The sequence below is a fragment of the Emydura macquarii genome, unplaced genomic scaffold (assembly GCF_026122565.2).
Source record: "Emydura macquarii macquarii isolate MOO-44397 ecotype Brisbane River unplaced genomic scaffold, CSIRO-AGI_Emac_v2 contig_2897, whole genome shotgun sequence".
Lineage (NCBI taxonomy): Eukaryota > Metazoa > Chordata > Testudines > Chelidae > Emydura > Emydura macquarii.
This window is the reverse complement of record NW_027133034.1, coordinates 56,977,667-57,005,440: the sequence shown is the minus strand read 5'-3', so window position 1 is coordinate 57,005,440 and position 27,774 is coordinate 56,977,667. Positions and strand designations below refer to the sequence as shown.

The 27,774-nt window shown below is 38.3% G+C and overlaps 1 protein-coding gene across 8 annotated transcripts in view; it reads right to left on the bottom strand.

Annotated features, from left to right (window-relative positions):
- Positions 1 to 329: 329 nt before the first annotated feature.
- The window catches only part of ELOVL7 (ELOVL fatty acid elongase 7), a 49,890-nt gene continuing 22,445 nt past the window's right edge, over positions 330 to 27,774 (bottom strand). For all 8 annotated transcript variants that reach the window (XM_067568926.1, XM_067568931.1, XM_067568930.1 and 5 more), the window contains exons 3-9: positions 18,495 to 18,591; positions 14,651 to 14,841; positions 11,756 to 11,836; positions 10,879 to 10,935; positions 8,619 to 8,724; positions 3,112 to 3,248; positions 330 to 2,330 (exon numbers count right to left, since the gene is read on the bottom strand). In XM_067568926.1, coding sequence (XP_067425027.1) covers positions 2,121 to 2,330; positions 3,112 to 3,248; positions 8,619 to 8,724; positions 10,879 to 10,935; positions 11,756 to 11,836; positions 14,651 to 14,841; positions 18,495 to 18,558 — 846 coding nt within the window. In that variant the 5' untranslated portion in view covers positions 18,559 to 18,591 and the 3' untranslated portion in view covers positions 330 to 2,120. The remainder of the gene's footprint in view (positions 2,331 to 3,111; positions 3,249 to 8,618; positions 8,725 to 10,878; positions 10,936 to 11,755; positions 11,837 to 14,650; positions 14,842 to 18,494; positions 18,592 to 27,774) is intronic.

Genomic DNA, 27,774 nt, shown 5'->3' with positions numbered 1-27,774 from the left:
ATTTCCCTTTCCCCACCCCACCACCTCCCAAAAATGTGTTCTAGGAAGTAACAGGCATGAGTAATTTCTGGAGACCTGGTATTCCAGGTAAATAGGAGACATCCATATATTACTTTCATAGAAAGGTAGGCACTGATAGCACAAATGTGTATCTTTATCTTTCCCAAAGCTTATTTCCCAAGTTATTTAGTTTGTGCAAGATGGTCTTTAAAAAAAAAACAAAAACAAAAAAACACCAAAATAGTAAATCAAACTTCACTCACCCATCAAGTTTAGAAATGGGAGTTATAAAACACATGCTATAATTTGAGATTAATTATATGCTGGAAGACAGGTATAAATCATAGTTCTTTAATATCTTTTACAGTATTCTTTCAAAGCATCTTCGTGTTATTAAAAAAACCAGATCATTGGAGGTAATAAGTCTTTTCCACAGATTAAGATAAAATTAATAAAGAAATTCAAACTAAGCATTGTGATCTATGGTATAAGAAAACAATATTATAATTTTATGTCTCATAGTTGCTATTTGAAGACTAAGTCCCCCCATGCCACTTTAACATTGCAGGAATAAGGCAGAAAAACAAGGAAATTTTGTATTTATTAGTTCAATAAGGTAGAGACAAATATATGCTATTTTGTAAGAAGTCACTTGCAATACTATTTTGGTAATTCTGTCCACATAAGAAAAAAAATGCCTTTTTGGAATTCCTCAACCATTGAACACAAAAGGGCTGGATCAGAAGACATATTTCAGAGAACATCACAACTCCTGCAGATCAGAGCAGAGTACACGGTAGATTTCAGCCCATCACTAGCATGAGTTGTCACAAAAAACAATCAATGAATGCTGTATGGTGTGTATCGAGGCAAAATATAGCTCCAAGTTTGGTTCTGCATAATACAGTTGTTCCTTGATAAACTCACACAGCAGAGATACTATCTGCATACAGCTATCTAGATCCTATACATTTCTAAGCAGGCATACCCCTCTGATCAGTTACTGGAGATACTTTATCAGTTCATTCTACATAAATTGGAGTTTACTACACACAGTCTTCATCTGTCCCCTTCTCCTTCTCCATAAATCTATGTAGTTTGCAGTCTTTTTGAACAGTTCATTCAGTACCACAAGGCAAAGACAAGGCACTAGTACTATTAACCGAGAAACTTCACCACGAATTATACAAAGCAATTTCTCATTAGGCACCATTCATTTCAACAGGCAGCGGAAAGGAGAAAATACAGCAAAACAGTAATGAAACTGGCATTTATATTTTAAACAAAACCTGTTCTAAAAATGTAATAAGGTTTTGGTTGTTTAATTTCACGATGTTTTTCCCAGTAAACATTCCTATTTGCAGGTATCAAAGTACATCCACAGACAATTTTGAATGGTATGAGGTAAGACTATTTTTCTACTTGAGTGAATCAAATCACTAATGTTTTAGACTGAATATCAAATTAAGACAGTTTTTATTATAATGTTCAATTAATAAAAAAAAACATTTAAAGTCCATGTCCTTTTATAAAATGATTTAAGTTATTATAATCCAAAAATTCATCTTTTTTTAAACAATCTGCCAAGGTTTTATTTAACTTACATTCTTTAATATGGTACAATTTGTACAAAATATGAATGTTTACATGTATTAACTACATTAATCTGGTTTAGTCTCTAAGTTATGCATGTAACAGATTTTTCATGGTTATTTTAATAAAATTATACTACAGTTTCTGGTATCAGTTAAAATGAATACTCTTTATACCTTTTCTTAGTGCTCAAAGTACTCTGTACTTATCATACACCTTTTCCTAAAGAAGATCTTTTTATTTATATGCATCTCACCTGTATGAGTGTCATTAAATATTCATTTCTTCTAGGCACAAAGAAAATTTCTCTAGATATGTGCAAGTCACTGAAAAACTGCAAATCTTTAATCACAGAATTACACACACACCCTCCCCCCAGTATCAGAAACCCAAATAAGTTATTGTAAAAATACAAGTTCTTTGTTTTGGAAAAACATAAAATGTACACAGCGTAGTGTGCACCTAAATATCGATTGTCAAGTAGTACAAGTTACTGATCTGAGATGTACACATTTACATAGATTGCTTCAGTGATCTTTGCTTTTGCTGATTCCATTTTTCATAATCTTTGGTAGTCTCTGGCCCCTTGTATAAGCATGATACCAGAAGTGGAGAAACAGTATTAAAAACATACAGCCATATACCCAAATAACGAATAAGAAGACTGGATACTGGTATGCACAATCATCCATAAAATAGATTTGTCCTATGTGAACTGTAACCATAAGAAACTGGACCTGGAGGAAACAGACAAGGGAAAATATACTCAGTTATGAATTACGTTTTTAAAAAATATGAAGAGAAACTAGTAAGAGGTTTAAATAGCTGTTGGCATAATGCGCACACGCACACAGACGGTTAGTGAGAAACAGAAGTTGTGTAGACCTACAAAACTCCACTCTCCTACTTGGCCAGGGAGAGAAGGGTTTTTGATGAAGTAACATTTATTTTTTAGTTATAAACATTATCATGGTGTTAGGACAGGGGAGCAGATCCACATCAAGACGACCAGGGAAGCAGCTCTCCCTACCAGGCCAGGGGAAAGGAGTGGCTTGAGACACTTACAAGATGACACATTCTTGGAGGAACTGATTCTGCTATCCCTTAGTCTATTTAATTTAATATAGTTTTGCAAACTTATTTAAAAAAAAAAAAAAAAAACTATTTGTCTGTTCCTAGTGAGAGTTCATACTCCAACAGTTCTTAAATGGACATATAGGTCCTTATCAATACACTTAGAGTACAATGCAATTAAATACACTGGGTACCTACAATTCCCACTGACTTCAGAGATAACTGTAGGTTCTCAGCACCTCTGGAAATTAGGTCAATAGATTTTATTTACACAATTAACTGGTCTCATGATTTCTGCTGAGCTCAGTTAATAAAATGAAGATAAAAACTATTTTGTGCCATTGTAAAAATACTTCTGTGAACATGTTCATTCTTAACCATTAAGAAATCACTTACATACAGGTTGACTGATTGCAAAAAGCCTGGCTCAGTCACAATACTCACAAGCTGTATAGATGTCATGTGTTTCTTCCACCACAAGTATTTATAATAGGCTGGTCCCAGAGAACAGAGTCCATAGTAGGTGTACATGATGATGTGTACAATACAGTTTAAAAGAGCATGGAATGTTCCTAACCCACCTATACAACAATAAAAATAGTCTAAGATTGTTGCAACAGTGATCCTTAAAAACACACGTGTGCACACACCCCGTGTTTAGCTACCAAGTGAAGTTGTTGCATTTTGCTTTGAGTTAGTTAAGAAGAAAACCAAATGAAAGAGTGAGGCTCTGTGGGAGTCTCTGACTTTCACTAGCATATAAAATACAAAGTTTCAAGTTAAGTTCTGTAGTCACCAACGCTGAAGGATTTCAGCAATTCCCTCTCTTCTTAGCAAATGCTTATGTAAATACTTTAGCCATAATAACCTAGTAAAATACAGCAACATTAAGTCAATTTTCCAAAGCTGCACTAAAACATAATTGGTCTAACTGAATGTGAACATTTGTTAGTGTGTTACATGAAAGGGGCTCCAAACACCTCTGCAGCTTCCTCCCTTCTGCTCCACCTTTTTTCTAGACCCCATGATTAACTTTTCATGAGTCCAGGGGCTGCAACTGTGCAGCAATCCTACCTCTAGTCCTTAGGAGGTATTACTCTCTATTCTTTTAAGTCGCCCTCTGGGGACAGTGGTAGATACCCTGGAGGGTAGGGATAGGATACAGAGTGATCTAAATAAATTGGAGGATTGGGCCAATAGTAATCTGATGAGATTCAACAAGGACAAGTGCAGAGTCCTGCACTTAAGAGGAAGAAATCCATTCACTACTATAGACAGGGGACCGACTGACTAGGCATTAGTTCTGCAGAAAAGAACCTCGGGGTTACTGTGGACAAGAAGCTGGATATAAGTCAACAGTGTGACCTTATTGCCAAGGAGGCTAACAGCATATTGGGCTGCATTGGTAGAAGCATTGCCAGCAGATCAAGACAAGTGGTTATTCGCCTGTATGTGGTACTGGTGAGGCCACATTTGGAGTATTGTGTCCAGTTTTGAGCCACCCACTACAGAAAGGATGTGGACAAATTGGAGAGAGTACAGCGGAGGGCAACAAAATGATTAGGGGGCTGGAGCACATGACTTATGAGGAGAGGCTGAGGGAACTGGGCTTGTTTAGTCTGCAGAAGAGACGAATGAGGGGGGATTTGATAGCAGCCTTTAACTACCTGAAAGGGGGTTCCAGGGAGGATGGAACTAGGCTGTTCTCAGTGGTGACAGATGGCAGAACAAGGAGCAATGGTCTCAAGTTGCAGTGGGGGAGGTCTAGGTTAGATATTAGGAAAAGGTTTTTCACTAGGAGGGTGGTGAAGCACTGGAATGGGTTACCTAAGAAGGTGGTGGAATCTCCATTCTTAGAGGTTTTTAAGGTGTGGCTTGATAAAGCCCTGGCTAGGATGATTTAGTTGGGGTTGGTCCTACTTTGAGCAGGGGGTTGGACTAGATGACCTCTTGAGTTCCCTCCCAACCCTAATATTTTATGGTTCTATGACACTGACAGCTCCAGAGGATGCATGTTCCCAGGACCAGAGAAGAACCAAGGGCCAGAGGTGTGGGACTTCAAGGTATGTGATCTTAGCTTCCCACATAACCCTCAGGTTTGGTTGCAAAACCAATAAATGAAATGATAATGAAGGAACTCCTCATTGAGGGGAACCATGCAGATATTTCCCTCTCCAAAACCCCCTCCTGCTATGTTTCCAATAAGATTAAATTATCTTGGCCATAAACAGTAATATTTAAGAAGTAAATTGAGTTTTAAATATAGCTGGTCAAAAAAATGGTTTACAGAGAGAGAAGGGAAAAAGAGCATTTTGATTATTTGATGGAAATTCAAATACAAAATATTCTGCATTCCCAGGTGAGAAGTCCATGAAAAAACAGAGAGCAAAAAATTAATTTAATTGAAAGCCCAATTATATGTCAAACAGTTTCAACTAGTCCTAATTTTAAATTTAGGCTAAAAATAAATGTTTCCTTTATTAATTATTGGAGTAGTTAGTGGAGTTTTCCCTCTCCACAGAGGACCGTCATATCAGTTTAAATGTCAGATTCTCTCTAAAATGTTGTGTTTCTAGGTCACATTTTCCCAAACAATTAGACTGCTTTTCTGAGACTAATTTATTTACTTTTTTGGGCTGCCTAGTGAAAATTCATGGAAGGAAAAAAAAGCTACCTAGGCAACATTACAAAAATACTGTTCCACAAGAAAGACACTCCACTGCATAAATATGGTTTTCAATTTTCTGTCTACATCAGATCCTCAGAAAGAGAAGATGGGCATCGCTTCACAAACTCATTTGGATTATTTGGATTAAGAACAAATTCAGACGGCTGGGCAGCAGACAGCATGATGCCATTATTTAAAGGAAAGAAACAACTAGGAAATTAAATATAAGATGAACATCAGTTGAACTGAAATTCTTGGAAATTATTGGAAAGAAAGAATGCTCTAAGATTACATGAGGGAATATTACTGATTGAGGACAAAGTGGATCTCAAACATTTTGTGGAAAGCATTTGCCAGATTACTACATAGGAGATTAAGTCTGAGATGCCTTATCATGGAACAAGTGCACAGCTGGTACATTGTTCTGAAGCCCAGCTGGAGAGCAGGAAATTGACAGTATCGGTAATGGAATCTTTTTGAGCGGCTATTGTTAAGTGCTGGGAATACCAGACTAATGTATTTTATATTAACAGTTATAAAATGGTCTGATTTGTAAATTGAGGAAGCTAACTCCAATTATAGGAACAGAGTACCACTGATTTGAGGAAAAGGATACAGTTCAAAACATGAGAATTTCTTTATATATTAGAAATTGGACTCAAACAGTGAAAATGTAGAAGGAAGTCCCCTTCATTAGCTAACTGCACATTAGACAACCTTCCATAGAATCCACGCAAAGTTTTTGGACCTCTTTCAGGACATTTTTGTATGCATGCAATTAATATACACAGGAGGGACTAGGTAGGCAAAGGTTCTCTCCTTCAATTAAGTATCAAAGCTGTGGGAAGAAAACAATACCAGGGAAGATGGGTGGCATGTTACATAAAAGGCAACGATGCACAGGTAAGTCCTTCTGTTGTTTTTTACCTCTTCGAGACACACCACCAATAGGAATAATATTCCCCACCAGGTGTTCCAACAGGCTTGCATTCTCTCTGCAGGTTTCAAGCTGTATGCCCTTATAGGCTGTCTACACTACAAGCATGGGGTCTGATCCCCCAGCTCACATACACATTTGCTGTAGCTCCATGAGAACTATCATGAGTATAAATAGTTGTTTCAGGCATGCTTGTACTCTGCACGGCAAGCCGTGCCGGACCCTGCCTGTGTGACTGCAGTTACATGACTATTTATATGTGCACTAGCGCTCATCGAGCTACTACAGGTATATGTATGTGACAGGCCTGCTGACAGGTGGGGGAGAAGGGGAAAAGGGGGCAATTGCCAAGCAGCCCGGTGATTTTAAAAGGACAGTGGGTGAAAACTTCCCCTTGGGGAGGCTAGCTCCCCATCTTGCCTCTTCCGCCTGTGTTCCCCGCCCACAGTCGCTCCACCTCAGGCTCCACCCTGCTCACTGCTGTGTCACTCCACATCAGCCCACCTCCCCGCTTGGCCCCCTGCCTCTCTTCCACACCCCACTTTCACTGCTTGGCTTCTCAGTGGCCCCCACCTGCTCAGCACTCCCCCCTGCCATTACTAGCTCATGCGTCCCTCCCCCCCCCACTGCTCACCACCTCCCTCCCTGCTCAGCCCCCCCAGCTGTCACTCACCAACTGGGGGAAGAGAGAGAGTGTGGAAGACCAAGCAATGTGGGGGGAGGGATGCAGTGGCAGACAGGCTCAACGGGGGAGGGAGCGGGATCTGGGGAAGACTGTGGGCAGGGCTGTGGGCAAAAGAGGTGGGGCAGGACTGTTCTGCTTTGGGATTCCTGTCCGCAGGCCTGATATGTCAGCTGGGGAATCACAGTCCTAGCTCATAGACTCTAAGGCTACATCTTGTGCTGTTACACGGTGAAACCCCAGGTTAGAAAAAGACTGCATTCTATAAGCTTTTGATGCAAGGATCTATCGGATTTTTGTCATTTTTGCTCTGTGGCGAGATTGCTGAGGAGAGCGGAGGGATTTAGGACAGAAGAATCCCATGCACAGTTACAGACTGGGGACTGACTGGCCAAGCAGCAGTTCTGCAGAAAAAACCTGGGGGTTACTGTGGACAAGAAGCTGGATATGAGTCAACAGTGTGCCCTTATTGCCACAGAGGCTAACGGCATATTGGGCTGCATTAGTAGGAGCATTGCTAGCAGATCGAGGGAAGTTATTATTCCCCTCTATTCGGCACTGGTGAGGCCACATTTGGAGTATTGTGTCCGTTTTGGGCCTCCCACTACAGGAAGGATGTGGACAAACTGGAAAGAGTCCAGCGGAGGGCAACAAAAATGATTAGGGGGCTGGAGCACATGACTTATGAGGAGAGGCTGAGGGAACTGGGCTTGTTTAGTCTGCAGAAGAGACGAATGAGGGGGGATTTGATAACAGCCTTCAACTACCTGAAGGGGGGTTCACTAGGAGCGTGGTGAAGCACTGGAATGGGTTACTTAAGGAGGTGGTGGAATCTCCATCCTTAGAGGTTTTTAAAGCTTGACAAAACCCTGGCTGGGATGGTTTATTTGGGTTGGTTCTGCTTTGAGAAGGGGTTGGACTAGATACCTCCTGAGGTCCCTTCCAACCCTAATATTCTATGATTTGTAAGGTTAGGGTAACAAGAGAGTATAAAGATGGAGAGGAGGGAAAACCAGCAAAAGGTTCTCCCCAGTCCCCAAATATTTGGATGCTATCTGGCCTGAATTTCCATATCTTTTGAGTTTCTATTTCTATATCTAACTAACTCTGGAAAAGTAGCCAGATGTAATGCTGTAACATTTGTCCTCCCAAAAGCCAGTCAGAAATAGCTGCACCAAAACTTGAATAATTTCTAAATAAAATTAAGGCTAAAGAGAGAATGATGAGACAACTCTCCCCTCTGATTAGATTTATGTGTTTCAAGGGACACTGTCAACATGCAATCGACTCAATTATTTTTTGAAGTAGTTTCAATAAATCATCAGCCCTATAATTCCCCTGCTGGGTTTTACAATAATATTTTCATAAAATCACAACCTTGGTATGCCTTCTTCCTCTGCTCCAGCTCCACATATAAAGCAACAGGAGAAAATGACCATACACTGTGTATTGTCAAATGAACCTACTGGAAGGTTTCCCTCTCCCCCTATAATCTGATTTAGGTACAGTAATCTTTGGGCATTACTTGTAATTCTAAAGATACTTTGTCATAATGTGTATGTTTTATTTAAAATTGATAGTGTCCATTTGAACGTGTTTTTCATTAATAGAGTATGGAGGTTTTACTACTACATATACAGTATAGTTTCAGTTCTCTTGACTACCTGCAGCAAATTTGACTCCAAACCACCAGGTCCATGGCATGATGGAGTGATGCAAGACATGCAGGAATGTAATTTGGGCATCTTTCTTTCGCAGAACAAAAAAGATCTGAAATAGTTTCAAGAATAATATATTAGAAAAGTCACATGTGAAAGTAATTTGTTTGCAATTAATTGTACACACAAATGTTGGTTGCCCAATACGGTACATTAAATTCTTTGCACTTATTCTCTCATTTTACATATGTGGAAATTGAGTCACAGATTGAGGGCTGATTTTCAAAGGCTATGAATAATCTGAACATCTATTACAAACAATGCAAGCTGCAGAAGATCAGCATTTCTGATCAATAATCAGGTCTAATTATAATCAGTTCAGACGTCTCAACTCCTAGGTCCATGCTCAAGCCATTAGACCACAACTACCTTTCCTTCTAGGACTCCATCATCCGCAGTATAATACGATTGTCTATATAAGATATTTACAAAAACAATTCATACTGGTTCTATGCTTCCTCACTGTAGAGAGGGTCTGAAAATCAGGCCCTCATGCCTCAATTTTCTGATCTGTACAATGAGGGTTATAATGGCACTTCACCTTTGTAAAGCCCTTGAGAGCTATAAATGAGAAACTTAGTGCAAAATTGAACTGATATGAAACCTTACATGGAGGCAAGGCTTTTGAAAGCATTGTAAGCAAGAGAAGTGTGATTTTCCGCATATGTAGTGAAGAAGTCAATTCCAGATAAAGTAAAATAATTGGCCATTTTACGGTGGTTAATTATTGGGAAGGCAGCCATGGCCAGAGAATGAGTGTGTGCCAGAAGGATGAAGAGGTGGATATGAAACCAGAGGATTGAACAAAATAAATCCATAGAATCCTGAAAGCCAGAAGGGCACTTTTAAATTATATACGCAGGGATGGCTATGAAGCCACTGAAAGTAATAGAGGATGCAGGGAAGATGGCCCCAATTCCTGGACTGAACTGTCCAGCCAGCCTATTTTAGATCCCTTGAAGTTCTGAGTACAACAGATTGAGAAGAGCATCTGAGGAAACTGAAAAAATAGGATGATATAAATATCTGACTGAAAGGCACAGAAGAGGTACACAAGGGAGGAAAGATGAGATCAGAACCATAGTGTAACTAAAGAAAGACTAGCACTTTACACGTTAAAAGCATTACAGAGACAATAATTGCCCAAAGATGTGAAAAGAAAGGTGAGATAGTATGAGAGGATTGAATGTGGATATTCTCAATGGGCAAAGTGCTACGCAGTTAAATGCCCATCAATCCACTGAGGGAAACTTAAGGGAGAAGAGGGCAAAACATTCTAAAAAAAGAACACAGTGGATGGGAATACACATGAGAATGAGACAAGTAGAGTCAGATGGCAAGAGCAGGTAGAAGGTGGCACCCAGAAAGAGGGGACTAGAGTGGTCAGGTGTGACAGAAAACATACATAGAATACAGGACTGTTTTCAAATGTTGAGAAATAGCAAATGACGCAGCACAATAGTAACATGTTATGTATGGTTGCCAAAGTTTCAAGAAATTAAACTTTCACAATAAAACTAAAAAGAAGCTGAGATATAGGTACCTAAATAACCAGCAGGTACAAGGGCAAGTATACAACTGGGGGGATTCAGATGAAGAAAATAACTTCTCAGACCCAGGACTAATTCAAAGTCATCAGTCACAACTTCTATTTCCAGCGTTCCTGGTCCCTCCAACAGGAGACCTGGAATCTACTTAGGTAGGCCTTAGATACAGCCCAGAGCATCACGCTAACATTGTATTACTAGTCATGATTGCCAGGATGGGTACTTGAATTTGAGGCAGGTGAGTACAGTTGGCTGTGCCATACCCTAACTGCCAATGTTTGAGAAAAGGGAGGGAAAGTTGTTGGGGAGGAAGAGGAAAAATATTTGAAGCATAATCAGCACTTGTTTCCAGCCCACCTCCCCTGAGTACTTCCCAGGACAGTTTAAAAGAGCCAAACCATGGCTATCATTTTTAGAGACTTCCCCTTTTAACTAATGAGGAGATGTGCTTAAAAGTTTATGGCACAAAAATGCCTGAAATGTTTCTCCACTCTCACTGTTATCCTTCACTAACCAAATTCTGTTGATTGGGGAGATGAGGTCTGATTAGTGAGCTAACAGAATAAAGCTACCACATGATCCAATGGCTGCAACACCAATGTCTTTTTTTCCTCTATGGAGATCACAGTATTTACCAGGCTGGGTCATTACATACTTACAGTGTCTAATAGTTCGATGAACTTGGAGAAGTAATAAAGCCAACAAGTCCGAAGCATCTAAGGAATCCAAAAAATACACAGTGTCAAATCTAGTGAAAGTCATTAGGAAAGTTTTCTTTAAAAAAACAAGCAAACCAAATGCTTTTTCAGAATCAGGGAACTTTAAAATGTTGTATTGAACGCACGCACGCACGCACACGATAAATAAAAATTGATTCTTTTGTTGTTAAATTATAAATTTTTCTTTTTAAAAATAAACTATTTAAATGAAATCTGAATGTAATACAAAATATCTCAAGGCCTACACTTTTTATAATCTCTTAAAACATTTAAACAAAAAATAAATATGCTGAATCCAGGATCCTCTATCAAAAACTTTGAGCTAAAAGCTGCTTTTCCATAAAAAGAAATAATCTGGGGAAAAACATTTGATTTTTGAGGTCAAGCTTTATAAATATGGCACAACACATCATGTATTGTATTAAGGGCTTGTTTTGTCTGCAATGTATGTAGTCTTATGTAGAAAAAGATGTACCAAACCTAGTGAAAAGGCTCTATTTATTTGTAAGTCAGTATGTTTTAAGGGTTAATATCAACCAATGGGAAAAACCTCTCTTTAGAAGATAACTGAAGTACAAATGGAAAAAGTGATTAATATTGAAGATTTAAATCAAAGCTTTCAGTGGATGATTTAAATCACTGATTTAAAATCAATCCACCCTACCAGCACACATTGCCGCCACCACCCTTTATGGTTACTCACATGCTCTTCATTATGCATCAAGGCATTTTCATTTAGCAATTCTACTCCAATGCTTAAAAGCATTCCAAAAAATAAAGTTAATATAACAAAAATTAGCTTGATTTGGTTACTTACTCTCAGAGCTGTAGGTGACCTGGAGTAGTCAACAAGGTCACATTGGAATGAATAACCTGTGGCCCAACCAGACATAAGAAACTGTGCCAAGGAAAAGGGGGAGAGCAAAGATTTAGTTTATCACTTGAGAAATTTAATTAATTTCAGTTAAACCTAAATAATCATGTAATCACTAAAAAGGCTTGTGGATTCAGTCAGCTTGCCAGAATTATTTACCTCAATGTAGGTTAGCAACACTGTTGCACTGGAGAGATATTTGAATCCCATAACTTGGCAATATGGATGAGAACCTCAACTATACCCATGTCAGTGTACCTAAGCCTCAGTGCCACAAGAGAAGAAATAGTTGCTCCCCAGAATAGACATTAGATCAGTGTCTCACTTCTCACTAATGGAAACAGGTGATTGAAATAAATAACCCCCCCCCCCCCCAAAAAAAAAAAAAAAAAAAAAAGTGTTGGTATTGAATGTGGGCATTAAAAGATCATCTTAAAGAGTCAAATACTAGCATAGAACCACACTTCTATTATTTAGAAGTTAAATAACTCAGTTCTTCATAGATTTTCTACAAATGGAAATACACTCAGGACAAGAAAATTCAGCTAGTTAAATCTCTGAATTGCAATTTAGCCTGTTCAGCACACAGTTGTGACTGGTCAACAGTTTAATAAAAAGATATCACACCATGATAAGGAAATCCTAGTAATAAGAATTAACATCCAATAGCTTTTTGGTTTCACTGGAAGTTACTAAGTCCACATAGAACTGGAACTGCCATTTGTACATTTGTCAGATCCCCCCATTCCACTCAATTATTTTGGCCAGTTCACATGCCAGGTTCAACTGCACATAGCTTCATAGATCTATTTGCAACAAGTCCATAAAAGAGGACGAAAAAAGACCAGAGAAGGCACATCAAAAAAGAAAAGTTCTGCCTTGGGTTTTTTTCCTTCTCCATTTACAACACCCAACGGACCTTCAGTTTATACACAACTGTTTCAGCAACTTGTTTTATGAGTTTGGTGGTCTGTAGCCAACTGCAGGGGGTTGAGGCTAAAGAATTAGCACAGACTTTTTTTGTGTGTGTGTGCGGGGGTGAGGGGAGGGTACCGTAAATATCTCAAGTTCTTGTAAAAAAAATATTCAACTTTGTGATGCAAATTAGACTATAATGGTCAGAAGATATGGGACGCTGTCTTGAGATCACATGCAGATGTACAATATCAATTGATTGCAACAGGTGTCACATCAAATCCTTCCTCTATTACTATATTAAAACTCAGCCAAGAGTGGCACTGTAGATATTACACTTTATTCGCTTCTTCCTCCCCTCCACACGCAGCCAATACTATAAAAACCCCACTTGTGTTGAATGAATAGTTGTCAGTTAATCAGAATTATCCATGAATGTATAATAGGAAACCACATTTTCCCTGGTAAGTAAAGAGTTGTAGTTTCAATAAAACATCACTTGAATACGACAAGTAAAGGATTACCCATTTAACAAATCAGATGCTGAAACCAACAGGATTTCAAACATTGTAAGTGAATGTAATACCAACACATCCACAAAATGGCTTAAGATAGCAAACGAGGAAAAGAATTAGGTTTTGGTTGGAAGTCAGAGGATGGCTGAAATTCAATCCGGTATACAGTATCTATGCATTCTTTTGTGACATTTTAAATAAAGGCGTAACGTTGAGCAAATCAAATACCATGTTAGTGTCAGAAGTGAAAGAGGCAAGTGTTTATTTTTTAACTACACATAAAAACAGCATGACACTAACTAATCTGTCAAAGCAGGAAGTGCAAAAGAAAAGCATGCTTTTAATCCTTTTTGGCATTTATGGTATTTGGCACAATTATTAGCCAATATATCGGTTTCTTTTTAAATGCAAAAAGCTCAGTCTAATCCATTTTGACGGTTACGTGAACTGGGTTAACAGCCAATTTGGCAGCAGTATCTGAAAAATTTCCTAACTAGATTGCCAAAGATGAAAATAGCTACCACAATAGTTTGTTTCATCTGGCCAGTTGTAGAAAACTATCAGGCAGCTTGTAGTATTGCCAAGCAGCCACATTGTTTATTGCAAAAGTGTCAATGTAGACTTTTTACACACACAAATGCCAGTTTAAGAGTGAACTCTAAATGACTATTTGTAGGTGCGCACCATGAACATATAGAATTTTATTTTCTCTGTCATTAAAACCAATGCATCCCACAGAAGCATCACTGGATCACTGTCACATAAAAAATAATGTTCTTTTTCTCCTAAAAAGCCTAGCTTTTTCTTGAGCTACAGGTTAGAGGAAAAAAATAGCTTCCCAGAACACTTCAGGAAGTTTTTTTTTATTAATTATTCTAAAAACCTAAACTAAATTCTGTAAATAAAAGATAAATTATATCAGGAAAGCATGGTTGTGCAATTTGAAAACCAAAAATTAATTGAAAAGGATCTTGCACTTAAACATTCCTTGTGCAGTGTTGAAAATCTCAACATATTCTACCACATGGCAGCTAAAAAGTAAAAGACTATAAACAAAGCATGACACCTGCTGGTCTAGTTCAACCTTCTGAGCCCAAGGAAGTTAAAAAACTAAAACCTGGAAAGTATTTAGATTTTTCAAGTTCTCTTTTATGGTATTTCTAATATAAAATAAACAATCACCCTCATGATTGTGTGTAACTTTTTTCTTCAGCTAGCTCAGCTAGTTTTATGTAATATTTTGGATACCATAATTGCGACATTTAGCATAAACAGATTAGGGAGAACCTCAAGAAAAACACTTGACATTCTTAGAACAGACTACAGATATAGTTAGACACAAAAAAGATAGAAATGTAACAAGGATTGGAAATGAAAGTTAAACAAGTAATTATAGAGAAATACTTACTTCATAAGTCATATACACTGAAAGGGCTACTACACCAAAATTATAAAATACCATTATTTGCCTGAGTTCAAAAGGTTTTCTGTTTTCCATGAGTTTTGGTCCCAAAGAAGTGACAAAATAAATATAGGCTCCAATGATAATAGTTTGTGGCACAGGTGAAGACATGAGAAGGAAGCCTTCTACTCTTGGATCTAAGAGAAAAAAAACAAACAAACCATAAGTCTTTCATGATGCTTTTTACATCCACATTAACTTAATAACAAGGATATTCTTTTCTTAAATTGGTCACCATGTAGTTTCTGCTTTCACTGGTCAGATTTTAGAATAATTTATTAACCTGAAGCTAATAAGTTTTTATAACTTGCTTTAAGAAAATTTAGTACCTCCAAGGTTGTTATCCTCTTTGTAAACCAATTTTGGTCTTTGCCAGATTTCTTAGTATACCAGTCAAGGTAAGCGATTAAAGCCACTGCCTTGACCACACACTCAGTCTCTGAAGATCAGAGGTCAGTGTCTTTCCATGCATCACCTGGCACTGATTTAGAGTCAGTTTAAGTCTTCGCTGTCAACTCAGATTAAAAAAAGGACATTTTATTGGCAACATACAGAAAAACATTAAATAAAAATTGGGTTATATATATTCTCAGCTACACTAATTCTATATTACACCACTAACCAGGCACAAAGCTTACAGTTGAAGTTTACATACATGCTCGCCTTTGTAATCTAAAGGTGACTGACATACTGCATGCCACATCATCCTCACAGGTATAATTGGCTGCTTTGTACCATACTCCAGTTCAGATAGTCTTGACAAGCTATTGCCTAATTCCCCACTTCCAATCTCATATGCATTGTCAGGCAATTCTCAGTCCACACCTTGAAGAAAATTCTGGGCATGCTGGCTAAGCAAATGTTGCCTACAACCGCATGTGGAATTCTAAAGCTATATACCCAGATAGAGACATCTTTCACATAATCCTCCCTTGCCAAGATAAAAACCAATAGAACTCTATTAACAGGAATATTTTGAAGATTTATTCATCCATAGATCATAAGCAGAGTTCATCCCCCATTGCTGGGTCTATGGAGTTTGTTTCACTCAAGTTACCCCTTGAACTCATCTGGTACTGAGAGTTATGTCCTCTGCACCTATGGCATTTATAACTTTTCTTTTAAGACATTCTGGGGTGATTGAGTCTTCCCAGCAAAGGTTTGGTTAGTGGGAGACTGCAGAGCTTCCAATTAATCTGACTATGGAGTGACTTTCAAAGTGGTTTGCTGGTTGCCTTTAGGATGAAAAGCCCAGTTAATGGATGCTGTCAAATGGAGTCCAAGTTTTGACAGAAAAAAGCTGTCAGCAGGATTTCCCATATCTTAGTGCCTGTTAAATCCTGCAATTCCTGAAAGTTGTCCTCATCCCTCTCACAATGAAATGTCTGGTTTTGTATAGGGATTTCTGGGTCCAGAGTTAAGTCTGCAGGGTAAACAGGGAGAATTCACATTAAAATCATCCATATGGAGAAAATGCTGTGAATTCCTCCCCAGGTAGCTTACAAAGATATTAAATGTTATGGCTAGAGTTGCTCCACACAAGTCCCATTTCCCTCATTAATAGTTGACATTGGTAGGAGCTACATTCAAGCTTTTGAAAGTGACATCTTCCTTTTTAATTCTAGTTCATCCTGGGGATCTGGTTTCCAGAAGACTTGCCCATTTCTTCCTCACTAGGAAGAGTAGTGACCTGGTCAGTTTGCTTTCAACCTCTGCTTTTACCAGTAACCTTCTGTGGGTTTTGTTAAGTGTTTTAAATAATGCCAGTGTGGCTTTTGTATTAGCATTCTGCTGCTTTTGTGGCTTGTCGTATTACCGGGGTAAAGTCACAAATCCAGACATTCAACTTGTAATACTTTAAAAAAAACACTGCTCAATTCTCTAATTTATTCGTTCACATTTACAAAGCATTAGTCAAGTAATCTAGGCACTATAAACAAACAAAAACTAGACAAGTAATCAGCTGTAAGTGGACTACCACACCCTCACAAGAAGCTACTCCCTTTCACCCACTCCATCAGTTCCTTCCCAATAATCCTTCTGCCTATGCCTGGGAGAACAAATGTTATCATAGCATGTTGCAAGACACCATATCCAAGCTCTGGCAGGCTAAGGGGTGAGCGACTCAAGTTCTAGAAAGTGAAGGATATTTCACAGCAAGAGTGTCCTACCATCAGATCCATTCAATTTTAATCAAGGGGCTGTTATCTTGAGCACTCATCTGATCCTAACTGTTATGATGTTGCACAAGGAGAGAAGTGGCTTTTTAGGTAATCTGTCCAAAATCCAACTATGTAGAGTTTTTATAAGTCAAAACTAGCACCTTAAACTTCCCCCAGGATCAATTAACTCCTTACTGTGCCCCTATTACAGTGATGGGCAGCAGAACAAAAACCTAAGACAGGCAGCATACAACACTAGCATGGAGACCCTGTCTCTGTCATTTCCTTCTGGGACCCACACCACCACTCAGAGGGCTCAAGTTTTAATTCAAATATTTTTATTTGTATTATTTCCAAATAAAGCAGTTTTAAATTTCAGTGCATTCAGTCAGAACCTTGCAAACTATATACATTCTTAAAACCTTACTACGCAAAAGAGATTTAGAAATCTTCTGTAAGTCATCCAAAATCCTTCACAAGTCCACCATCTTAACACTGCAGGGGCAGGCTAGAAGTCAGAGCATTAGATGAGAAGCTTCCCTGCTAGTTTACCAGACTATTAGGTTCTCCTAGTGCAATCTCTGCATTTTCACCTTCATGGGTGCATTTTTAGGCTGAAGCAGCAGTCACTCTCTGACATCCCTGGCTCCAGATCGTCTATAGTCTTACAGCTGCTCTGCCTACGTTGTCCTTAACTCCTCGTTCTCATCTTGGTCATCTGCTTCTGGAGATTCATCAAGCCATCCTCTGGGCTAGCATCTCCATTCACTTTCAACTTGCCCCCTGGCACTGGCTGTGTCCAATTCCCACTGATGACAGGGAAAAAGTTTTCAGCTATGGTACTAGTCTGGACTCATCTGTCCCAGTCCTAGTGGTACAGCATCTCTGAGCCACACCTGTTTACATGAATTTCTGTTCAGATTTCACTGTACTTGTCCAGTTCAAGGCAACACATGCTCTACAGCCAAATGGTATTTTCCATTGTCTGGATCTAATTCCATAGCTATAGAATTATGAAAAGCCAGGATACCCAACATGTGCAAGTTTTGAACAGGCACTAAGCAGATATGCAACACTATAAAATATTCGCGTTAAACCACTGAATGATTTATATATTTATTACCTGAACTTTGAGTATAAATACTCCCTTTTAAAACAGGAACTTGATACTGTGAATCACTTACAGGAATTTGCAAGATATAGCGATAAATCATCAAGGTTTACACTTCCTTTCACTTGCTACTTCAGTATCAGGGAGAGCAAAATACATCACTTTTCAGCAAAATACTTTAATTCAGTTAACTAATAAAATGGAACTCCATTTATAATCAAATATAATTAAAGTTTTAGACTGTCTCAGTACAAATTGCAAAATGTAAATGCAATTCTGATGATAGTAGAGCTGTTTTAGAAGAGCCATTCTCTGTATATGTAGTGTCTGAAGTTTTAACTCTTCAGCAAATACATTTTTATAATTGCAAAAGTTCCACCTCTCAAGCTTGACAACGTAGGTGTAATTAGAGGAAGACAATGCTATTTTAAGTTTGCAATACCAAATTATGGTTAACACGACTCCATATATATAGAAAAGCCTTGAAGTTAGTGGACATTCGGATTTAATGACTTACCAGCATGTTTAATACATTCATCATAAAGCAGTGCAGCTTTTGAGGTCAGATTGCTAAAGGCCATTTTCAGTGGGATAAGTGGACTTTATGACTTCTTCTGCAAAAAACCCAAAACATTAATTTTTTTTAATCTATGCAGGCAAAGATCAATGGAGAGTATTTTTGGTAGAATATTTTCTAAAGCAGCCCTGAAAAGAATGTTATAGGGAAAGTTAGCAGTACACTGAACATTAAATAGATTAGTGAGCATAAAATGACTGCATTATACTCTACTTGATGCAATTTATAATCTACTGAGTTAGTACAACCATATTATTTGTTAATCTTCATATACCAAAGAAAGTGTTATAGTGCCACAAGGCTCTACGGTTCAAAAAGCCATGTGGTGGTTCACCATTACAGGTCAGAGAATAAGGAGCAGCTGATCTAATTCAAACTCATCACCATCTTTATTTAAAATCCAAACACAATGATGCTATGAGAGCAGAGTTGCAAAATTACTCACATTTTTATTAGGGAGAATCTTCATTTTCCAGCTGGCAAATATATGGAAGGCAGGGCAGGAGAGGAGCTAGTATATCCCCACACTTCATTTAGATGTGCATTTATAACTAGTATGTAAAGTACAGTATGCCAATGCTGATTTAATTACTGTTTTTACTGCAGGACTGTGTCGTGGGATTAGCACCATTAAAACACACTACTTACCCTGTCAGAATGAGGCAGAAGGATCATTCACATGCATAAACTATATTAATTAAAAGTATTAGAATAGAGACAGATTTCTACACAGCTAGAGAAAGGCAAATGTCCATCCAAACCAGGGTGGATAAAAATAAATGATTTGGTGGGGGGCAGGGAGAGAACAGGACATCAGATTTTATTTCACTGGAATTTTTTCATGGTGTTATTTAAATTATAAAAAAGTATTTCCTTTAAAAAAAAAAACCTGTTTAAAATGAAATCTGAATTTATTACAAAATATGTTAAGGCCTAAATTTATTCTCTCAAAACATTTAAATAAAATAAATAAATATGCTAAATCCATAAGCTTCTAATACACACATTGAATTAAAGACTGCTTTTCTATATAAAGAAAGAATTAGGGGGGAAAAAATTTAACATCAGAGGTCAAGTTTTCTAAATATAGTACAATAGATCATTGCAGCACTCTGCTTCAAAGCACCCTGGAACCCCATATTCACCATTATCCTACAATTATTGTGTGTTTTGTACAAAATATGCCTTGTGAGGTATCATTTTAAAAGCTTTGATCTGTTAAACAATAATATCCTGTTGGATTGTATGTGCTACCTGTTACTAAAATGTGATGAGAGATGGGAAACATCCACAACCAACCTTTCAGGTGTAACAATGGGTAGCCAGACAGCATCAATGGCTCACCATCACCCAGCAAGGAAAGAATCCACTATCAGAAACTGTTTACAATGAAGATTTCACAAAGAGAACACGTACACAATGGAACACTGCTTGATAAATGGGTGCAGTGCCCCGTGTCCTAGCCAGAGATCTTTTCCAGCAAGCTGGAAGAAGCTACAAGAGAGAGGAAGTGACATTATCACTTGGCTTCACTCCCCCTCCCCCCAACTCAACACCTGGATACACGTCTGGAGAACAAAGGACTTTGAACTGGAAAGGGAGTCCCAGGCGGGAGAAGCATTCCAGCCTGTGTATTGAAGATCTGTGACCTGTTTGTACTATCAGGGTGAAACACTGCTTGATTCAAATCCTGTTTAATTTATAAGAACTTAGTGATTTTACTTTTGTTTCACAAGTAACCAACTCTGATATTTGATGCCTATCACTTAAAATCACTCTTTCTGTAGTTAATAGATCTGTTTTATATTCTGCCTAAAACAGTGTTTTGGTTGAAGTGATTGGGAAATTTGCTCAAGTTACAAAGACTGGTGCATGGCCACTTTCCTTTGATGAAGTGGCGAACTGAATAATGAATTTACAGTGGCCTGGCTTCTGACCAGTACAAAACAGAACAGTTCTAGGGTGCACTGCTGGAGATCTGGGGGGGGATTGGCTGGTACCTCTCTATTGTTGGTTCATGAGTGGCTGGGGAAAGCCTTCATGCAACTCAACGGGGTGATTCTGGGTGTGCCTGTGGATGTCTGTGTACTTGCTCACAGCATCACAGGGTGAGAGGCAATTCATGTAAATATTTGTGCAATCTATCCGGGTGTGGGGCTTCTCGTGCTGTTGAACTAGGTGAGGATAGTGCCTGGAGGGGCTTGCTGCTTGTCACTAGCAAGGCATTGAGAGAGACAGCCCAAGCTAGAGTGTTAAGGGGGCACCATAGTCCCACAGTTTCCAGGCTGCACCCTGAGGGACACCGTCACAATCATGTACTAGATTAAGGGCTTGATCATGTGGGGGACCCAGGGGCTGTATACTGGGTGCAAAGAGATGCAAGGCCTGGTTGTCAGAATGAAACATTTTGAAAAACACTCCTCAGAAGGCAATGATTTTCATCATGATGTGGACATGTCTGAACAATCTGGATCAACTGGTTAGTAAATTTATTTTTTCGCCATTCTTATAGCCTGCCTACCATGTCTTACTAGGCTAGTATCAATAACTTAGACAGTCATAAATCTGTGTTTTGAGTGGATTTCAAAATGTGTGTGTTCAACATATAATTAGTATGTTAGTTTGTTGTGGGAGTATTTATCAATTACATTTTACTATTAGTGCTGGACTTAGGACATGATTTTTGCTCAGCATAATCAAATATCCTAGGTAAATATTTCCTGTTTAAAAGTAAAGTTTTATTACACATTTACAAATTTAAAATATTTTTTTTAAAAATCCCAAACTGTTTGATATGTTGCTAGAGACAAGAATTTAAATAAATTCAGATAATCCTTATGATTTAGGAGTTATATTCCCTATAAAATTGGTTTTAGAGTAAATTATATAATTTAAACAGTGGTACAAATAGCTGCTAGAGAAGGAATCTCATTTTTTTTTTAAAGCAGTGCACTGAGTAATAATCAGTGAGTGACTGATTTTTTGTAAAAAAAAAAAAAAAAAATTGTTTCAGAGTCCAGTTTAGGCATCAGGGGTTATGAACATCCATCTGCAACATCTATTGCTTCAGAGCCATCTGCTGGTACCACCAGCAGTGCTGCAACTAAACATACTTCAGATAGTAAGTTACCCGAATAATAAAATAACACGAGGACAACTTTCTTCATCATCCAGTAAAGCCATGAATGAATTCGTCATCAGGACCAGCAAATTCCAGCAAGACTTCATAGATGAAAAGAACGCAATAAGTTCCCCTTTCATCTTGTTCAGAACAAACATTACAACCAGCCTACACTCCAGCCAGCAGAGCAGATATGGCTGGCCGGTTGCTGGATACAGGATGATGCAAACTAATTCTCCACCCAAGATGTATGATGGAATTCAGTGGTTGACTGTTTTGAGCTACTTATTAAGAACTGGCCTATTCGGATGACAAGTTGTGAAAAAAATAGTTACAAAATAGATGGAAGTATCACAGCCAAAGTAGTCAACATGGGACTAAAGAGAAATGTAGAAGATATAATGAATATACGGAAACCTATTTCCATAGATAAAGTTCAGGAAGATTTCTGGTATACTGCTGCTGCTGAAAGTAGGAAAGGATTTCAAGAGACACTGAAGAATTCCCCAACAACAAAGTTAAATTGCAGGCAGTAAAGCAGCAGATGGATCAAGCACATACTCCACCTCATTTTCTTGCCAATATTCTCAATCCAAAGGACCAGGATAGATGCCTCATTGCTGGAGAAGATGCTGCTATGACATGGGAATCTAATAATCACCCATCAGTCATAATAAATTTCAGGACAGGAGATGATCCATTCAAGCAGTACATGTTTGTTGATGATGTTTTAAAGTCATACCCCTGAACGGATGGAAATCACTAGCTAAGCACCTGGGACCACAACTTGTTAAAAGGCTAAACCAGCTTTTGACAACAGTAGCCTATTCTGAAGGCACAAAAAGATTATTTTCTTCATTTGGACTAATTCATTCAAAAGTTGAGAAATTGATTGGAAGTAAAAAAAGCAGCAAAACTTGTCTCTCTTCCAGTCTATGAATAAAAATGAGGAGGAGAGGATTTTGTTTAATAAAATAAAGTTTATATTCTGTTAGTGTTTAATTAAATTCCAGTTACCATCCTAATACAGCTTGACAAAAAGCTTAGTAAATAAGCAATATTAATTCACCATTTTTTAGCATATTAAAAATGTACAATTAAGAATCTGAAAATATTATCCTACATTATTGCTTAAATAAATGTACATAGTTATAATATACCCTCTTAGGTAGCAAAAAGATGTACCAAATCTTGTGTAAAAGGCTATTTAGTTGTAAATTAACATGTTTTAATGGTTATATCAACCAATGAGAGTGCACCTTTATTTCAGAAAATAATTGAAATACAAATAGAAAAGTTGATAAAACCCTCAAGTCTATGCTGAATGCTGCTTCTGAAAGTAATTTCTGTGACCTCACTCTGACCATCTCAAATCACTCTTTAAATCCTTTATTGGCATCCACTCATACCTGTTCCCCCTCCTTCAATGTCCAACAAAATCTCACTTCTGTCTACATCTCTGACTTAGTTTCCTCCTACTTCCTCACATCCTATATTGATTTTTGAGCACCTAGAAACATGCTAGGTACTTCATCACAGGAAGCAGAACTGTTATATCCCTTCCCCCAGAGTCCTTATAACGCATCTTCCTCCCAACTCTCATCTTACGGCTTGTTTACTCTTCTTTGCAGCTTTGTATCTATCATGCTGCTTCCTATGCCTGAAACGATCTCCAATTTCTTGTCTAGCAAGAACTCTCCCTTTGCAAATTTCTCCTTAAAGGCCAGAAATGCCCCCTCTGCCTTCTTCTCCTCCTCCCCAAATCTCTCCGTAATCTACCCATTCCTGAATCACTAACCAATATCATATCTTGTCTTTTTCTTGTCCATTTTAGTTGGTCATTTCTGATGCAGGGATTATCTTAATCTCGATATGTAAAGTGTCATGTTAATTTACAGTGCTACATAAATAACATTTAATAAAAATGTCTAAAAATAAATGTACCGACATTTAATTATGTAAGTGCTTTATTTATTCATAGCTGCTACTTGTAGGGGTATGTCTATTCAATAGAAGCTGCGCATGGGCTAGCCTACCCAAACTAGCTTGAATCCAGGTAGCACATGTAATGATAGCAGCAAAGACAACAACATGTGGACTTCAGAGTGGGTTAGAAAGTCAAACATGCACCCAGGATCTATGCCAGGCTTGTACTACCTGCACTGAAAACTGCACAGTGCAGTCTTCCCTGCTATTGCTACCTGTGCTAGCTGGATTCAAGATAGCTCGGGCAGGCTAGCCCACACATGGCTCTCACTGTGCAGACATACCCAAAGACATTATACATTAGATATTTCTTGCACCTTAAAGATCCCGCAAGGTTATTCTTGAATGACTCAGTAACATGAATACTGACCCAGTAAGGTTGTTGGCCCTGGCAACAAAGAAAAGAGATCTATAATATTAAACTGATAAAGACAAGGTGAAGATATTTTTCCTGGTTATTTCTAGACAAACCAAGGAAGATCGTCATCAGGGTAACTGTTGTGAGGACTGTACTGAGCCACTGAACATGATAATTATAGTTAGACTGACTCCCCAATGCTCACCCGGAAAAAAAAAAAAAAAAAAAAAGAGACTACAAAGCAAAGGATTGTCTCACAAATCCCTAGGAAAGTCTGTTAATCATACTGCTGACTTCACAGAAGTAGCTTTCTATTATAGTGCTGAACTGAACTCTGATGTCAATTTAGTCTCTCACGCAACTAACTTGCATATGAAGAACTACAGAGATAGTTCAGAGCACATAAACCTTTTAAACTCAAGATCCATCTCATTGAACACCACCAAATATCACTGTTTTGCTTTTGTATGCATGTACAGATTAATCTAATTATTAGGTAAATCCTACCACTACCATTGATCTCTATTAGGCTCTTAACATTTATATGAACACGTGTACTGCATTGTGACTCTAAGCATATTGCTCCACTTATGTAAATAGGGGTTGCTTACGTGGACAATGCAGGACCGAGCCCTAACCAAAAAACTATACGATGTTTAGCAGCTGATGGAACCAATTAAAGATTCCTCTTATTACATTACTTACGTCCCCCATTCAATTTGGATAAATTAGGTCCTACTTATGTGGCTCACTATCAGTTTCAATGAAAACAGTACATCAAGAATATAGGTTTTTTTTTAATCCTTTAAAAATTTTATTACACCATCAATGGAAACATTTATGTCCAACAGTGCAACACTCCAGCCATCTCAAGTTGACTAAGATCAGGCATAAGCATCTGCTGCCTTCAACAAATTACTGTATGTGCACCCTCCACAGATCTAGCTGCTCTCGCAAAGCCCCAACGGCTGCATTAATTCACAACTGTAGTACCTGCACATACATCTGTACACACAATCATGCTTAAATTCTGCTTACTTATACTCCTATCATGTCCAACATACTTGCAAAGTGCATATATTTTCAGATCAATTATATGCACAGTTACTTTAAATTTTAACAAGTATGATGTTTTACAAAGCATTTTATACTATTATAAAGGTGACCATTGTGGTAAGGATAGGATCATGAAAGTAGTAAGGGATGAAAGTCATCTTCTCTCTACTCCCCACAAAGGTGGAAGACAAATAGCTTCTTCCTTTTTGACACCTGCTACCCAGGCAAGGGAACAGAATTTTCCTACCAGAAACACATTATGAAGTGTGAACACCCTTGCTGTACCCAACAAAACTACAAGTAACACCCAACACAAACCCCATCTCTTCTGAAGCACTGAGCCCACTACAAAATTCTTACAGAAAGCCAAATCAGATGATAAAGACTCCAGTTAAACACAAATGTGTGCACTCTCTCTCTCTCTGGGAGTGGAGAGGAAGAGAGGGAAAGGAGAAGAATTTCAAAAGCCTAAAATTAAAGCTTTCATACTATTTACATTAATTAAAATATTAGTAAAACCTTAACTGAATACTCCTACATTTTCTTTCTATACGAGTACTATATTAATAGGCAAGTGAAGGACACTTGGGTTAGGGATATGGCAAATAACTATTTGTGCTTCTATTCAACCAAATGCTATACTCGTTGGGTACCATAAAAGTGATGTTTTAAACAAACATACAATTATGTTGTGCAAAATCATGCTGCATTTAAATTTAGCAATGCTTTTAAAAAAAAAAGTCAGTCACTCATGGTATACTGAATTCATAGCATTATCCATAAACTCTCGATACAATGGAAAAAAGAAACCTTATTGCAATACAGATTGACTGACTATAGTCATTAATTCATACAACATTTTATTAAATTAACAAAGATTTCAATTACTTTAAAAAATGAGAACTTAAAAAGCCATAGCCCTTTAGAAACTGCTACTGCTGCCAACGTGGATGCCATTTACATGGTATTATTTTTGCACTAGTGCAAACACCTCTCATCCCGACAACTGCATTGTAAGTGCACACATTTTCTATCTTCATCTTGTTGACACTGTTTTAGTTATGTGTTAGGTGCCAGTGAAATACTGTTTCTAGATTTAAATGGTCTTTTATACGCTTGCTAAACATTGCAGCCAAGAGCAAGGATTTTTTTTTTAACCTGGAAACATCAAGCTAAGAATGCTTTTAATATATAGCCTCTGATCTACATAATGAATCTGCAGCAGATGTAAACATTTCTTCCAGAGTCCATTACAATGCCGAAGCATCTCTTTCCTTGCCCTGTCCCTTCCGCTGTACTGGACTGAACTCTGTCCTTTCCTCTCTTCCATAATTAAAAACACGCTATTAGAACTCAATGTTGCTGGGATCCCCGTGGGAGAGATTGAAGCAGAGACTCTTCTCTTACAAAGTCCACTTTGTTCCTAGTCTAGCAAGCAGGCAGGGATGTGACTCCAGAGCAGCTGCTTAGCTATTTGGAGGGCAGCAGCCTGACAATTCAACTACTCTCCAGAAGGGAAGGAAAGGCTAGTTGGAGAGCAGCCAACTGCTCAGAGGGTGGGCTCAGCTCCCAAGCAGAAGAAAGGAGGAAACTGTTCAGTAGCAGATGGGTGAGGTGCTCAGTGGCTGAGCAACTAAGGTTGACCCAAATGTTGAGAAATGGTAACAGGCTGAGCCTAAGAAGTCATAGCAAATAAAGAATTGGAACTAACAAAGCATAACTTTGGAACTGAAACAGAGTTGTGTTTTGCCTAACAATTCAAACAAGGTCAGCAAACAAATCAATTTGATCAGGACATCATAACCATGTACCCAGATTCAAGGGACTTCTCTTTAGCATTACCAGGTTGAGCGAAAGGAAATCATTGTCTGCCAAGGCTGCTAGCTGTCATTTATTATGGGATAAGCTAGAACACAGTGAATTGCATATAATGATAGCAATGAATCCAAGTTTGTGAATTGAACTTACATGGCAGAAATGGGTTTAAGTGGAAGTTGGATTGCAATGAAGACTCACCATCAAGATGGTCTATGAATAGGTCAGGGACAGGTTCACTAACAAAGAGAATCCCAGCTCAAATCTGAAGTGCTAACAATGAGCGGGGTGGGGGAGGAGAGAGAGAACACCTGTCAGCAGTGCAACAGTTCTAGAGCACCAAGAACACAAAATTATTTTTTTGCTTAAATCTAGCAAGGCTTTTAGGTAGACCTTAGATTTCATAATGCGCAGTTTTGATTTCTCTCTAGATTTTTTTAATAAGGCAATGGTTATTTAAAAGGTGACTTTGGAGCTAGGCTGTCATTAGAGACGACCACTGAGAGTAGTGGTAAAATAGGCAAATCAACTTCTGACCTTGAATAAAAAGAAGTTTGGGCAAGAGGTACCAGGCCAGGCCAGAATGGTGCACATTCCCAAACAGGGATGCTAGGACAAGTGGTGAGATAAATTGGGTGCACAGGAAAAGCCTAGCAATCATCAGGAGTAGTAGAAATGGGAACCTGAAGGTCGCATCAAGTAACGTGGGATTGGAGCCAAATCTTCCCTGCCTGATCCAACAAAGGTTGCTAGCATGACACTATCTTTTTAATCTTGACCCTTCTGTGGCACACACAGGCAAGAGTAAGCCTCATCTTCTCCACTAAAAAAAGGTATGCTCAAGATAACCAGCTCTATATACCCTCCAGGGTTTGACCTCAACA